The sequence below is a fragment of the Salpingoeca rosetta genome (genome assembly GCF_000188695.1).
Source record: "Salpingoeca rosetta unplaced genomic scaffold supercont1.2, whole genome shotgun sequence".
In the NCBI taxonomy this organism is placed as follows: domain Eukaryota; class Choanoflagellata; order Craspedida; family Salpingoecidae; genus Salpingoeca; species Salpingoeca rosetta.
The window spans coordinates 850,576-866,115 of NW_004754932.1; the positions used below are offsets into that span (position 1 = coordinate 850,576).

General features: G+C 56.0%; 2 protein-coding genes across 2 annotated transcripts in view; one reads left to right on the forward strand and one right to left on the reverse strand.

Annotated features, from left to right (window-relative positions):
- Positions 1 to 2,073, forward strand: part of PTSG_00761 (uncharacterized protein) — an 11,217-nt gene extending 9,144 nt beyond the window's left edge. The window contains exons 28-34 of the mRNA XM_004998169.1: positions 1 to 111; positions 291 to 362; positions 516 to 653; positions 794 to 868; positions 1,016 to 1,073; positions 1,240 to 1,343; positions 1,622 to 2,073. The exon at positions 1 to 111 is cut by the window's left edge and continues 102 nt beyond it. Coding sequence (XP_004998226.1) covers positions 1 to 111; positions 291 to 362; positions 516 to 653; positions 794 to 868; positions 1,016 to 1,073; positions 1,240 to 1,343; positions 1,622 to 2,005 — 942 coding nt within the window. The 3' untranslated portion in view covers positions 2,006 to 2,073. The remainder of the gene's footprint in view (positions 112 to 290; positions 363 to 515; positions 654 to 793; positions 869 to 1,015; positions 1,074 to 1,239; positions 1,344 to 1,621) is intronic.
- Positions 2,074 to 2,084: 11 nt separating this feature from the next.
- On the reverse strand, positions 2,085 to 15,527 carry PTSG_00762 (myosin VIIa). Its single transcript, XM_004998170.1, has 32 exons — positions 15,484 to 15,527; positions 14,769 to 14,867; positions 14,485 to 14,550; positions 14,215 to 14,285; positions 13,931 to 14,024; positions 13,714 to 13,802; positions 13,213 to 13,431; positions 12,907 to 12,994; positions 12,158 to 12,583; positions 11,750 to 11,961; positions 11,263 to 11,459; positions 10,858 to 10,985; positions 10,492 to 10,623; positions 10,057 to 10,189; positions 9,622 to 9,809; positions 8,903 to 9,429; positions 8,119 to 8,650; positions 7,821 to 7,891; positions 7,481 to 7,598; positions 7,101 to 7,296; positions 6,777 to 6,889; positions 6,270 to 6,449; positions 5,955 to 6,062; positions 5,344 to 5,763; positions 4,990 to 5,138; positions 4,652 to 4,796; positions 4,327 to 4,467; positions 3,887 to 4,121; positions 3,544 to 3,725; positions 3,180 to 3,298; positions 2,871 to 2,991; positions 2,085 to 2,648 (listed from the first exon to the last, which is right to left on the reverse strand). The coding sequence occupies exons 1-32, from the start codon at positions 15,499 to 15,501 to the stop codon at positions 2,586 to 2,588; spliced, it is 5,580 nt and encodes a 1,859-aa protein (XP_004998227.1). The 5' UTR covers positions 15,502 to 15,527; the 3' UTR covers positions 2,085 to 2,585.
- Positions 15,528 to 15,540: the final 13 nt, after the last annotated feature.

A 15,540-nucleotide genomic window follows, 5' to 3' on the forward strand; every position in this document is an offset into this window, starting at 1 on the left:
GCCCAGGAGCCCGACGAAAGCGAAGAGGAGAAGCGCATCTGGTGCGATCCCAACCTCAGGCGCGTATCAACCGTCAGGGTTGAGGCCACGGCAACTCTGCAGCAACTCAAGGTGGTGCATTTGGAGACAGAGGAGACGGTTGGGGAGGAAAGCAATCATGAGCGGTGTGCGGCGTAATTGTGGCTGTCATCTCGGCTGACATCCCACTCGCACCCTTTTCCCTCCATGCTCACACTTACCTTCCCTCCAACCCTGCACATGTACACACACGTGCGCACGTGTGTTCACAGGATGAGATGATGAAGCTTGCGGCCGTTCAACACGTGATCCCGGCCCCAGACTACATGCGTCTGCGCGAAAAGGTGACGATCGCTCATGTGTGCACGTGTTTTGGCTTTCCCTTTAGGGCCAGTGATGCAAACACCTTCGCACATGTTCTCGCATATACACACACTCACACAACGGAACACTCACTTGCATACACACATATGCACACACATGCACACGTGTCACAGGTTGGCTATCGACAGGGGCGAGTGCTGCGCAACAACGCGTCGACGCTAAAGAAACACAAGCTGTTCAACAACGCGGCCGTGTGCATCACGCACCTCCCGCAAGGGGAAACGCTCACGGACTCGGACATCTTGTTCAAGGTTTGCGGCGTTGCTGTACATCGCTCATGCAGGCGTCAGTTGATGTGATGACATTACGTTCCTCAACTTATACACACGCACACGCACACGCACCACACGCACACGCACCACGCGCTTGGGATTCGTGTTGTCCTGCACAGGTATGTTTGCGTGATCCAACAACGAGAAAGACAAACCCGCCGCAGGAACTTGCCTTCAACGCACAACCGCCAACGGTAAGGTCGCATGTGTGTGTGTGTGTGTCTGTGGTCGTGTGTGTGTGTGTGTGTGGTCGTGTGTGTGTGCATTTGTTGTTCATCAACTTGGCTTTGCACCTCCTCTCACATCATGCTGCCACTCGTCTTGTCTCGATGCCCACCAAGTTTGCTGCGTTTAAAGCCTGGCTCTCCAGTGAGACAGGGGTGCCCGTGGAGTCACTTGGTACGTGAACAATCCAGCTGGCACGTGCAACTTGTTGCGTGTGGTTGCGCATGCCTGTAGTTTTTGTGCGTGTGTGCGTGTCTGTAGCTGTATGCTGTTTGTGGGCTCCCATGTCGGAATGTGTGCTATCTCAACACATGTGCATGATGAATTGTGCAATGCGCAGTGGCTGCAAAGCACCTGGTCAGCAAGGGCGAGTGGACCGTTCTTCGCCAACAGCAGCAGCAGCAGCAGCAATCCAACAAGAACAAGTCTAAGAAGAAGAAGAAGGTGTGTGCGTAGATGCTGTTGGTTCACATCTGAACGCTGCTGCCCAGCATGCATTCTTCCCATCCCAATCACATGCTCTTACAACGTACGCACACATACACACGTACGCACACATACACACGCACGCACGCACGCACACGCACACACACGCACACGCACACACACACACACACACGCACACACACACACAATACATACGTCACAACACAACACAACACAACACAACACAACACAACACAACACAACACAACACAACACAACACAACACAACGGTGCAGAACAAGCCGCCAAAGGACAACATCCGGCATGCACCGCTGCGCCTTCGCGACGGCGATGTGATTGCAGTGAAAGACAGCGCGCTCGATCCAGACAACACCGACAACTTTGCCACCCCATACGACGCGCGTGTGCAGGCTGCGTTTGAGGCGTCCATTGCATCCAAGCGCTCTGAGCGGCAGCAGCGGCAGGCAAACAACCCCGAGTGGTACGGAAGCAAGGGCGGCGACAGGAAGGAGGTTGGCATCTCCATCCAGGTGCCCGACTTTGCGTCGCTGAGTGTTGGCGATGCCAAGAGCGCTGACAAGGAGGGAACAGGTGGTGGCGGCGGCAGCAGCAATGGTGACGATGATGATGCGGACGCTGATAAGGCAGAGGAGCAATGACACGTTGGTCATATGCTTTGTGTCGCGTGGCGTGTGCTTTTTGCTTGATAACAGTAAACTAACTGCAAATGCAGAGGATGGCAAGCACACGTTTTGATGGGTCGCTGCTTTAGTGTTTGAGAACTGGGGTAGGAGCTTGGTGCAGTGTTTGGGAGGAGAAGGGGGGCGGGGCAGAGTCAAAAGGAGATGGGCGAGGGGACACACAAAACCAGTACGAACAACACAAAACAACAACAAACAACTCACAACTCACAAGAAGAGGGATCCAACACAAACTCCCGAGCAAACAGAGCAAACACCAAGGGACTTAGGCTGAAGTAAGATCGGCGTGGGAGGATTATGTTGCGTGGTGCTCGTGGGTGAAGAAGCGACATAGCAGCGGTGAGGGGAGGGGGGGTTGTAACCAACAAAGAGCCGAAAAGCATGCAGACCACAATGGCAAAGGGGCAGGACAATGAACACGATCGAGGAACTGAAAACACAAACACGAGCAACAAAGTGGCACGACAGGACACGGGCAGCAAAGTGGAAACAGGAGAATGAAAAAGAGGAAGCAGACTGAGGAGGAGCTAGGAAGGCTTTAACCACGACGATGCACGATTTCCTTGATGTACTCCTTCATCAACTTGGCAATCTCAAGCACCTGCACGTTCGAGCAGAGGTGGGATGGGGAAGGAGAAGTTGTGTGAGCATGAAATTCAAGAGGGAGCAGCGCATGTGACGAACAGAGACACAAAGACAGCATGAACCAAACACACGAGAAGCACGTACACACACACGCACACACACACATGCACACACACACACACACAGACAAGCTTGCGCACAGAAAGATGGCACATGAGCAGAGAGGAGCGGTACGCACCATGTTGGTCTCAAAGACCATGGCGCCTGGACCGCCATCAACAAGGATCTTGTACTGGTTGGCCTGCGGAGCGCCGAAGCTGAGGATGGTCTCGTACTTGAAGAACGCAAGACGCTGCGACCTGCGTCGAGATGGCGCAGAGACAAAACGGATGCCATTGAAGAGCGATGGTTAATTAATTCCTAGTGGAAGACTGCACGTGCACAAAGCAGCGCAGTGCCGCTGCACTGCAAAGCCGTGTCGCACCACCAACTTGGCAACACACACACAAACACACGCACGCACGCACGCACGCACGATGGAACGTACTGGTTGCGGGGGAAGATGCCAACGCCCTCCAGGCTGATGGCCAGCCAGAGCTCCTTTGGCCACTCTTTCTTGGTGGTTTGCACCACCTCAAACAGGTTGCAGCCGTAGCCCTCCCAGGCCTACAGCACGCAATATCACAGCCACAGCTCACGCGTGAGGAGGAGGCAAGCGAGCAAAAGGTGGACGAGGAAAACGAACGCATCACTTTACCCGCGCACATGCATACACAGTGGAGTCAAACAGGCTCCCACTTACAACCACAACAACACCACCACAACAACAGCAGCAGCAGCAGCAGCAGCAGCAACAACAACAGCAGCAGCAGCAGCAGCAGCAGCAGCAGCAGCAACAGCAAAGGGCGCACCTGGATAATCTGCATGTACGCCTCGCGCGCGTCGTCCTTGGACATGCCGCGCATGTGCTCCCAGTCCTTGACAATCTTGTCGTTGATCTTCTTCAGCTCGGCATCAGACACCTGCTCCGACTTCTTGAGCGTGCCGCCACGCAGGCGACGGATGGTGTTGCGGCCAAGCCCCTTGAGCGTGCCTGCAGTGTGCATTTGAAGACAACCGTCAGGTTAATGCTACGGTGAAAGACACGCAGAGACAAGCAAGGGCCTCACACACACACACACACACACACACACACACAGACGCGTACTCATCGCACACACATATACACAGAAACACACAGCGCTCATCACTTACCCTTGATCATGGTGCCAGCGCGCTTGAGGGTGCTGCCGCCGGTTGCAGCCGTGTCTGCGAGCAGCTGCGGCTGCTGGGCAGGGTGCACCTTCACGAGCGAGGACATGTACGCGCCGGCCTCGTGGTCGCCAACGACGTACTGCGTGCGGAGGGCAGCGAGCTTGATGTGCGTGGCGTCGTCAGCGGGGAAGCGGTGGTTCATCACGTTCTCAAACGCTTGCTCGAACAGGAACTCCTGAACACCCAAAGGAGCAGCAAAGGGTCAGATGCGAGAGAAATTGGATGGAATGTGAGCTGGCATGGCTCGAAAACATGCATGCACAAAATCCCAGAAGCGAGAGAGTGTGTGTGTGTGTGTGTGTGTTTGACACAAACAACAACCGCGACCACACAGACGGCCGTCGGCAGCCAGCGGCAGTGTCTGTGCTTGTGGGACGTGCCTTCTCGGTGATGGAGAGGTCTGGAGCGATGGGGTCGTAAAAGGCAAAGAGCTTGAAGGTGAGGCGCCAGGAGCCGCCCTCAGGGTTGATGCCGTGTGCTTCGTACTTCTCCCACTTGGACAGCACATCAGCAACCGTGTACTGTACAACACATGGAACACACACACACACACAGGCAAAGACGGACACGCGTGAGCTTCGAACAAGGAGACGCATCAGGTGTCTAAACGTTGCGTTTCACCGCAGTACATTCCATGTGCGCGCATATCCAGACACGCAAATATAAAGCCACACAATGCAAACGCACGCGCTCCATGTAACAAACCTTCTCTTCGAGGTACTTGCTGACGGAGCCGCACGTCTCAAAGAGGCCAAAGCCGTTGCGGCATTGCGTCAGGTCGAGCTCATCCTTGACGTAGTTGATGACATCCGCGCACGTGGTGCTGGAGGTGATGGGCATGTCCACCGTCCTGTGGGCAAAGAGGGATATTTTGTTGTTTTGTGGGGGGGGGGGACGAGTACATTACGAGAGTTGTTGAGTGAGTGGGAAAATGGTGAGAGAGGAGGCGCAGCCATTCATACCGGAAGCACCACACACACACACACACACACACACACACACACACACACGCGCGCGCGCGCGCGTATCGTAGTGTCTCGCACCTGCCGTTGACGCAGAACACGGTGCAGGAGAGGCCCTTGCCAGACATGATGGCTTCAATCTCCTTTGTGGATGGTGGGAAGTCGCGCGTCTTGGTGTGCTTGAGCGCCTCCAGGCAGAACGCAGCAATGTTCACCACCTCCTCGCCAACCTACCAAAGCGGGGCGCGTTGTTGTTGTTGTTGTTGTTGTTGTTGTTGTTGTTGTTGTTGTTGTTGTTGTTGTTGTTGTTGTTGTTGTTGATGATGATGATGATGATGAAGGCGTGTTAGGTTACAAGTGCAAGTCAGAGGCATGGTGCAGCAAGGCAAAGCGTGACATGTGCAAACGCGTGATCACAATGGCGGCAGACCGGACCTGTTCCAGGTGGTCGATGGTGCGCTTGAGGTGGAAGCGGAGGAAGCGCACAAACTTGCGCGAGGGGAGGAAGGAGCAGCACATGGCGGCCAGCAGGTGCCAGTGGGTGAGGTTGAGCTGGGAGCCAGGGTTGGGTGCGTTGGTCGTCTGCACAATCACCTGGCAGTAGGCCTCGTTGCGCATCTTGGGCACATCAAAGCACAGCTGCAGCACGTTGCGGATGAGCTCAGCCGGGTTCTCCGGAGAGCCAAAGCGGCCGCCACGGCCTCCAGTCTCCACCGCTGGCAGAAGCGATGCGCTCAGCTTCACCGCCTCAGCCTCAAGCGTCTCGTACGCGCGGGCGCCAGACGGAGACGTGATCTCGCCGTACGGCAGCGGCAGCAGCGAGCCCTTGAGCGGCTTGGATGAGTACGTCAACAGCTGCAAGTTGGGCGCGAAATAACAGAGAGCGAGAAGTGTGTGCATGTGTGCAGGCAGGCAAGCTGGGTTAGCGGCGCGGTGTTGTTGGAAGATAGGGGGTGAAGCAAGCAAGAAATTTTCGGTGGCAGTCAGGAGACAACGATGAGAAACTAAACACAAGCGAAGCAACAAGAGGGGGGGGCGGAAGGAACCTTGTGTGTGGCGTAGATCTGGTCGGCCTCTTGTGGGGACGCGAGCTTGAGCTCGTCAATCAGCTTCTCCATGGGCATCTCCATCAGCGGCGAGTTGTCAATCACATCCTGGGCCACCAGCATGCACGGCGTTGCGGGTGAGGAGGACACGGGGGATTGTAGATGTGTGTGTGTGTGTATGTGTGTGTGTGGGGGGGGGTAGGAAAGTGGTCCACACGAATGACTCTCGATGCAAGAGTGCATTGCTGGCCGTTTCGCAAACAAACATGCAAACACGTACACAAGCAGCACACAAGCACATGCATGCACACGAACCTGGATGGCGTTGATCCAGCGGTTGGCATCTGCCTGGGTCTTGCAGGTGAGGTAGAAGGTCTTGTGGCGGGAGTGCACCGTGAACGTCCACTCGCCGGCGCGTGCAGCCTCAGCCTCGTCAGGCGGAATCACGGAGCACAGCGAGTTGAGCGGGATGGTCGCAACAGGCAGATCGTCCGCCTGAAAACCCCAAAGGCGTTTTGGACAAAAGAGGATGCGTTTGGGTGCGGAGGCAAAAGATGAGCAGTACCAAGGTGCGTACATGGAGGAGCGCAAGAGGTGGTACGAAGAACTGCATGCTGTGCCAGCAACGCATCGTGAACACGATAGATTCACACACTCACACACACACTCACACTCACACACACACACACTCACACTCACACACACACACACACACACTCTCTCTCTCGCTCTCGCTGTGCGCAATGTGCAGGTGCAGGTAAGCCAATTCAGAGCGTTGACTTCCAACCATGCCCGCGAGCATGCCGGAATCAAGAGCTGTACCGGGGTCTTGTAGTAGCTGATGACATCACCGCGGAGGATGAACCAGCGGCGGCGCTTGAAGGCGTTTCCTTTGCCGCCAGCCTTGAGCATCCACCCGCGCTCAACAACAGCCGCTAAAGAGTTTGTGCAGAAGGGTAGGTACGGTGTGTGGCCAGGGTGAGGAGGTGGAGGTGGGGGAAGGAAGAGTGAGAGAGTGGCAGGGCTGGCGAACAGAGCAGCACACAACACGCAAGAGATCGCCCAATTGTGAACACATGCATGCACGTGCACAACGTGGATGAAGTGTTTGCAACAGCGCTGCATGAAACACGGCAAGAAACGCACTGTCGCCGCCGTCGAGGTCGCTTGTTGGGTCGCGCTTCTTGGGGCTGAGGACCTTGATCCACGCCTGCATCTCGCCCTGGTCGCGCGCCACAAACTTGTACACGCGCTCGGCGGTCATCACGACAAACGATGGATGGCCGTCAATGTCCGAGTGCGCGGGACCCACAGACAGAATGTCGTCCACGTCAATGGTGCCCTGATCACGAGGAGAGCAGCATAAGAACATGCCAAATTCAAGGTAGGAGAAACAACGTTGGGTCATTGCGCATCTGCGCATGTGTGTGTGTGTGTGTGTGTGTGTGTGCAGCGTATGCGCACGACACTGTGAACAATTCACAAGCATAACCACAAGCATGTTGTGCGCATGTGTGCAATGTTACCTGGGCGTTGCGTGGGTTGACGCTGGCGGTCTCCATCATCTGGGCGAGCTCGGCGTCGCTCTTGCCCTTGACCATGCCAAGGATCTCAAGCCACTCCTCACGCTCCTCCTCAGAGTCCCTGGTGAGACGGAGAAATGTACAAAGGGGGATGTGTGGTGGCCGAACAGGTGAATACGCAATGAACGTGGATGCGGGTGCACAACAGAGGGCATGCATGCACAATGAACCAACAAGCTGCAAAGGCGCTGCAGGTGCAATGGCGTGTTGGTTTGCGTGGGTTGGGCTCGAGGGATACACGCAAAACACTGGTGCAAACCGTGCAAAGTGTTGGTCAACTTACGCATACATGAAGTACGTGCGCTTGCCCGTGTCGATGGCAAAGGCGTGCTCCTTCTTGAGGGGAAGGTCGTCCTGCGCAGGTCAACAACAACAACAACAACAACACAAACGTAAGGTGAGCGAGCACTGGAGTGGCGAACAGACACACGAGCAGCCAGGACAGAAGCAGATAACGGCCATAACCCAAAGACAAACACGCACAAGCACACACACACACACACACACACACACACGTACAGGCACATACATGCTCTGAACGAAACTGAGCACGACAAAATGAATCAATGAAATCAACGTACGCAGATGATCTCGATGCAGTTCTGAATGTCGACAACGCCAAGCTCGTCCTTCTCGTCCTGAGACGGGTAGTAGTGCAGCTTACCGCCCTTGAGCGCCATCCAGCGCCGCTTCCAGTTCTTGCGGCCAAGCGTGCTCGTACCGCCGCCCATCTTCGTGAGGAAGCCCGCGTGGATCGAGTCCTGCTGCTTCTTGAAGAACATGAACGTGTTGCCGTGCAGCACGCACCACTTGCTCTTGAGGTTCTGCAGGACGCCGCGGAACATGGCGAGGTAGCCCTCGTGGTGCTCCTCCTCAATCTCCTCGTCCATCATGCCCTCGGCCTCCTCAAGCGCGGCCTCGGCCTCGGCGTCGCGCATCGCCTGCATGCGCTCCTCTTCACGGCGGGCCTCCTCCGCCATGCGCTGCTCCTCAAGGCGCTGCGCTTCCTCCTCCATCTGCCGCTGCCGCTCGGCCTCCTCTGCTGCAAGCCGCTCCTCCTCGGCCTTGCGACGGGCCTCTTCCTCGCGCTGCCGCTGCTCTTGCTCCAGCACCCTGGCACACACGCGCACGGTTGGTTGGGGAAGCGTCAGGAAACACGAAAGGAAACACAGGGCTGGTATGGTAGCTCAACGACTCCCATAACCGCAAGGCATCATAGGCATGACTCGCACATGCATTCGCGTACAGGCGTGCCTTCCCCCCACACACCACACCGTACAACACAACATACACACACACATACACACCCACACACAGGGGGCACGGATGTGTCAAACAGCGCGACGTGAAGCGGAGAAAACGTACTTTGCGCGTTCGCGGGCCTCAGCGAGGCGGCGGTCCTCGTCTGCCTTTCGTTGCGCCTCTTCCTCCTGCCTGCGCTTTGCTTCCTCCTCCTGCCGCTGCCGGGCCTCCTCAAGCCGCCGCTGCGCCTCCTGCTGCTCCCGCTCCTCGGCCTCAGCAGCCGCCTTGGCCTCGGCCTCCAGGCGCGCAATCTCGGCGAGGCGCTCCTCCTCCCTGCGGCGCTCCTCCTCGCGGCGGCGCTCCTCCTCGATGCGTCGCTCTTCCTCCAGCTGGGCGCGCAGCACGCGGGCCCGGTACCCGCGGTACACGGCCTGGATCTTGATGGCCGCCGCCTTCTCCTTGAGGTACTGCCGGCGCGTGAGCACCATCTGCACCCACGCCTGGATGCGGCGGGCGTTGCGCAGCATAATCTTGTAGCGCTTGCGCTGGATATAGCCCAAGATGACGGCCTGGATCTTCTGCACCGTCGCCTTGAGGCTCACGTGCCGCTCCTTCTCAAGCTCAACCTCAAGCCCTTCCCGCAGGAACACCTGAGAGGGGGGGGAAGTGGGAATATGTGTGTTTTGTGTGTTGATGTGAGTGTGTATGCAAGTGAGTGAGTGTGGGTGTGTTTGTGTTGCGTGATACATGATATACATCGTGGCGCTGGTAGCAATCAAGGACAGCAACAGTCAATGAACAAGAAAGCGAGCAAGCGAGCAAGTGAGGCGAGGTGACGGCACCTTGCTCTTGCCAATCTGCCAGTCCTTGGCGTTTGCGTCAAACTTGGCGAGGAGGGCCTTGCTCTGGTCGGGCATGGGCAGGTTGCTGTCGATACCGCTGGACAGCACGCGGTAGCGGAAGAGGAAGTCGGAAAACTCCCTGCGGACAGGGTAGCCCGCGCGGCGAATGCGCACCGTCTCAAGCATGCCTGCAGGCAGTTTGGTGGAGGGGTGTGGGGTGGTTGGTGCAAACAGATGCACATGATGCATGAGTGCATGTGGCCAGAATGAGATGGTGCAAACGGGGGAGACAGCAGACAATCCCCGCCATGCACACGCACGCACACACGCAATGGTATGCACACACACTGATGAACGCACACGTACAAACACTTCACACACTCTCTCTCAGCACGCACTCAACACGCACACATTCACACAACCCCGCTCACACACCAGAGTAGCGGAGCTGGTTGAGGACGATGTTGTGCTCAAACTGCTGAGCAACCTTCTTGGTGTTTGGCTTGAGGCAGCGCACGAAGAAGGGCGAGGCCACGCCAAGCATCGACATGAGGTGGTGTAGCGACTCCTGTGGCGGTGGCGGTGATCGCACGGCGCGCGCGTGGTGGTGGTGGTGGGTGGTGGTGGTTGGTGTGAGAACAGGTCAAGTGAGCGGAGGACGGGCAACGCTTCAAAGACGTGTGAAGACTGCACAGCAAACACGACACAGCAAGCTGCATTGCCTAACAAGACAGCCGCACGCGCACACACATGCATAGACGGACGTATGCAAACATACACATGGGCATACGCACAACATTCATGTACGCAAACACACACACACACACGGGGCGCATGTCTCAGCTTCTCATCCAGGCGAGCGGCACAGACCTTGAACTGGAAGCTGACGGTTGGCTTCTTGCGGGCGGTGCCGGGCCGCTTGCCGCCGCCGCGAGACGAGTCGTGCTCAAACAGGTCGTACACGAAATCGCTGTTGCTCTCCCGAAGCACCTCAAGCAGATCCTAAATGTGCAGGGCAGGACACAACAGCAACAGCAGCAACAACAAGAGTGGCATGAATAAATGATGTGATGACGCAAACAAACGAACGAACAAAAAAACCGTGTTCACAACGGCGCAAGAGTCTAACACCATCCACACATGTACATCACACACCCAACATTACACGGCACACACTCATTACACGCCCATCACACGCACACACTCATTACACGCCCATCACACACGCTGGCGGACCTCTCTGAAGGTGTCGCGGTTCTTCTCGAGGAAGCCAGAGACGTCGTACATGACGTCGCCGGCAAAGTGGCGGATGCCAAACAGCGTGTTCTGCATGCGCGGCCGAATGTAGTGCGGCGAGTCCTCGTCTAACAAGGGGCGTGCGGAGGAGGAGAGACAGTGTGTGTGTGCGTGTGTGTGTATGTTTAGGAGCAAGAGAGAAGGGGGGAAGAGAAATGGGTGTGAGCAGGTAAGGGTGAGTGAGTGAGAGAACAGCAAGGGGGGGGGGTCATGGCGTAATGATGTGTGAAGAGGAGGGGGGCGGGGTATATGCGAGGGTGCGTATGAGAGAGAGAGAGATGATGATGATGATGATGATGATGATGCACAACGTCTGTCTCCGGTACGTGTGGTACAGGTACTCACTGCCGTGGGAGGAGTGGAGCTTGACGAGGAGGCTGTTGTCGGTGCCCTTGGGGAAGCGGCTCTCCTCATCAATGAGTGAGAGGACGCCGAGCTTGCGCTCAATCAGGTCAAGGCACTCGGCGTTGTCCACCCAGTCAATGTCGCTCCAGTCAATGCCCTCCTTGTTGTACTCAAGCTGCTCCAGGGAGAAGATGTGCCTGCGAAACACAGATATGCACGAGCGGCAGCAGGCGGTGTGTGTGTGTGTGTGTGTGCGTGCGTGCGTGTGTGTGTGTGTGTGTGTGTGTGTGTGTGTGTGTGTGTGTGTGTGTGTGTGTTTGTGTGCGTAGACAAGAACGATGTGATGTGCACGTGAGTGTGTCGGTTTGGGGAGGGATCACGGAAAAAGTTACGCGACATGGCAGAAACAGCCGAAACAAACCAAACACACACACACACACACATTGACAAACCAACAAACAATAACTGCGCAAGGGGCGGGCCGCACCTGTTAAAGTACTGCTGGAGCTTCTCGTTTGCGTAGTTGATGTTGAACTGCTCAAAGGAGTTGTGCTCAAAGTTCTCAAAGCCGAAAATGTCGAGGACGCCGACAAAGTGGAACGACTCCTGGCCCTTGAGGGAGAGGTTGAGCTTGGAGATGATCCACTTGAACGTGCGCGCGTACAGCGCCATTGCAAGCGAATCCCGCGAGTCCGCAGCCTGTACACACGTCAAGAAGCAAGTGGGTGAGCGGCAGTGCAGTTGGAGAGGAAGGGAAAGAGATAAAGGAGGGACAGTTGGGATCATGTCCACGAGCATATGCAAGCAAGCAAACAAACACACACACACAAGCAAGCAAGCAAACAAACACACACACAAACAAACAAACAAACACACACCCTCTCTATGTGTGTACCTGGTCGACTTCGAGCGGGGTGAAGATTTCCTCGCCGCGAAGAACGCGCTTCTGCTGGGTGAGAATCTCGGCAACGTCGTCCGCCTCCACGCCGAGCAGCTCCGAGCACTGCTGCAGCACATCGCGCGTCACAACGTGCGCGCCACCCTGGTTGACAAAGTTGACGTTGCCGAGGATGAGGATGGCTGCGAGGATCTTGAAGATGTCGTCCTGCTGCTCCTGCGTGAAGGACATGGCCTCAAACGCCTTGAGCAGGCGCGCGTGGTCCTCGCCGTCATCAATGCCGTCCGCCGTCCACACGCCAGACTGCGACGTGTAGTGGTACTTGCTCGGGTCCGCCTCAAGGTACAGCTTGTCCAGCTTGTCGCTCGCAAGCAGGCAGTAGAACACATGGAAGTTGCGCTCGTTCTCGTTCTGGCGCACAACCTGTAAGAAAGCGCGGCGTGTGTTTGTGTGTGTGTGTGTGTGTGTGTGTGTGTGTGTGTGTGTGTGTGGAGGGGATTGTGGACAGGTGGGGTGCAGGGGGTTGTAAGTAAACGGTGTGCGCGCACGATGTAATTGGTTGTGAGCGTGGGGTCGTGTCTGTGACTAATCAATCACTCAGCCAACAGGGACGCGCGCACGCGCGCACACGCACGTTCACGCGCACACACGCACGTTCGCACACACACACACACACGAGTATCAAGCAAGCACGCAAGCATCGGAACCAAGAACATGCATGCAAGCAGCAAAGATGGATGACAAACCCTGTTCTTCTCGAGGAGGTAGTCGATGATCTTTGCGCCTTCCACTGTGCCACCAGAGGAGAAGGCCAGCTGGATAAACTTGCCAAACCTACACGGAGGCAGTGGTGGAGGAGCAGGAGGAACACGTGGGAGACGCAGTGGCGTGAGGCAAGCAGAGGGATGAAGAGAAGGAAAGAAAAACGAAGGACGAGGAAGAAGAAAGTGTGGAGAGAAATCTCGTCAAGGAAAAGATCACGAAAGCAGGCAGAGAGACACACAGCAACGCACGACAGGGCACGATGCTCGATTGTTTGGGGGGTTGCGTACCGGGAGGAGTTGTTGTTGTAGACGGTCTTTGCGTTGCCAAATGCCTCAAGAATGGGGCTGCTGAGCACAATCTGCTCCTCGTAGTTCTTGGCGGCGGTAACGCCCTTGGAGTCGTTGATGGTGTTGCTGAGATGCGACAGGAAGCTCAGGATGAACTTGGTGGACTCGGTCTTGCCTGCGCCAGACTCGCCGCTGATGAGGATGGCCTGGTTTGCATCGCTGCAGGCAGTGGCGGCAGTGGCGGCAGTTTGGGGGGGGGGCGCGGAAGGAAGATGGTGGTGAGGATAAAGATGAAGTGGTGAGGATGAATGGAAAAGTAGAGGCGATGGATCAGGCAGCATCAAACAGAGACAGGCAGACAGAGAGGGGGTCAAGACATACAAAGAAACGCGGACAGAAACCACAGAGAAGAGTGTTATTGGCGCCCCATGGGCAACAAACACACCCACACACACCTCTGCTTGCGCATGCATAAGCGATATGATACAGGCAATAACGTACTTCTTCCACATGGCGTGGTACGCCTCGTTGGCGATGGCGTAAATGTGCGGAGACAGATCGCCAATGGTCTTGCCCTTGTACTCCTCAATCTGTCATGCCAGGCAAGGAGTGAGCACGTGGTCAAAGCTTGAGCGAAGGAGACATAAACGACACGATCCCAAGGAAGGATACCAACAAGCGTGTACAGAAACGACTGTACACTTGCACTGCCGCGCACCTTCTCTGGACCGTAGAGTTCGTTGAATCGCTGGTACGGGTTGACGGCGGAGAGGATGGACCCAATGTACGTGTAGATCTTGTTCTGCTTGAACCTGCACACATTCCCCAACAAAAACCACACAAAACAACAACAAACCCGCCGCAAGGGTGAGGAGCGCCCAATTCAATTGTGTGATGTGGAAAGCCGCACAACCATCATCGTGTGTGGCGTGTGTGTGTGTGTGTGTGTGTGTGTGTGTGTGTGTGTGTGTGTGTTGCACTATGTCATATGCGACAGCAAACCTCAGGGCAATGTTGTAGAGGAGGGAACCCTCGTGCAAATCTGCGAGCTGGGCCATGTCCTCCATGCCGTTCTGCAATGTGAAGTTTCAATGAAGGGGATTCGACAACACGTGAAGAAGTGTGTGAGTGATGTAGTGGAAGACGTGAGCGGGGACGGTGAGGGAAAAGGAGTTTGAGGACCACACGTTTCGTTCCCCCCTGAGTGAAGAGCATCGCGCTTTGATGACACTCTGTGGTTCACAACTCATCAAAGAGGACATTCAACCGTACCTGGCTGGTCTCGTGCATGGCGGTCACGGTGTCTGGGCCAATGGACTCGTTTGGCACCACATGCACCTATCATAATAAGGAAACAAGGATAATGTGTGTGTGTGTGTGCGTGTGTGTTTGACATTGGGTACAGCGTGAGCGGGGCCGGGGGCAGAAATCGCGTCTGGGTTTTTTCCTTTCAATAGTGTGAAAACATTTGAAAGTGTATGGCGCATGGCGCGTGGCATGTGGCGCGTGGCATGTCACTGCCACATGTGAACAACATCCGGCAGTAGTGCACCGACCTGGCCGTCGTCGGCCTTGAAGGAGGATTGAGTGCCATCGTTGCCTGCGGCCACTGCGGGCACCCAGGTCTCGGCAGTCTTCACCCAAACGCGGCTTCCCTGCACACACACACACACACACATACACATACACAAGCGACCAGACATGCAGGTATCACAAGCAAGGGCCATCGCATACAAGTAACATCGTGTGAGCGTGCAGCTGAGCCGATGTTGAGCAGATGTTGGAGTGCATGGAGCAATACAAAGCCAGTGTGGCTGCTTTGCCAGAGGCTTGATTTGCAGAACAATCAGTGCCTTTGCTCCATTTTCACCACCACCACCACCACCACCACCACCACCACTGCACCACACAAGAAGGACAACCAAAACAAACACTAGTGCTTTGGCTCTTTGCTGGTGTGTGTGGCGTTGTTGTTGTTGTTGTTGTTGTTGTTGTTGTTGTTGTTGTTGTTGTGCCACATCAGTGTGCGCAAGCTAGCTGTTGTCGTCGCCCCTTCTTCCAGTACACTGTGCATCTTCGCCATCTTCCCCTCCTGACCTTTTAGCCATCTTCCCTCCAACGCCGACTCAAGCACAACCTCGGCCACCAGCCCGTCTCGCCAACTCATCCACCCCACCACCCACAAAGCTCCACCATCCACGCTTCTTCTTGCTGCTACACATCCAGCTCACCACAACACAACACACACAGCACACCAGCACCAGCACTCACGTCTTCGAAGAACGACATCCCTATCGGACGGGCCCAAGTGTTGAAGAGAAATGGCTG

Bases quoted from the DNA above. Each gene is read 5' to 3' on its own strand.
- PTSG_00762 (XM_004998170.1), bottom strand. The intron at 13,432-13,713 runs GTACGTTATTGC...CACTGCCTGCAG, and splicing joins TACCACGCCATGTGGAAGAA to CGATGCAAACCAGGCCATCC. The intron at 8,651-8,902 runs GTACGTTTTCTC...CGTGTGTGCCAG, and splicing joins GAGGCCCGCGAACGCGCAAA to GGTGCTGGAGCAAGAGCAGC.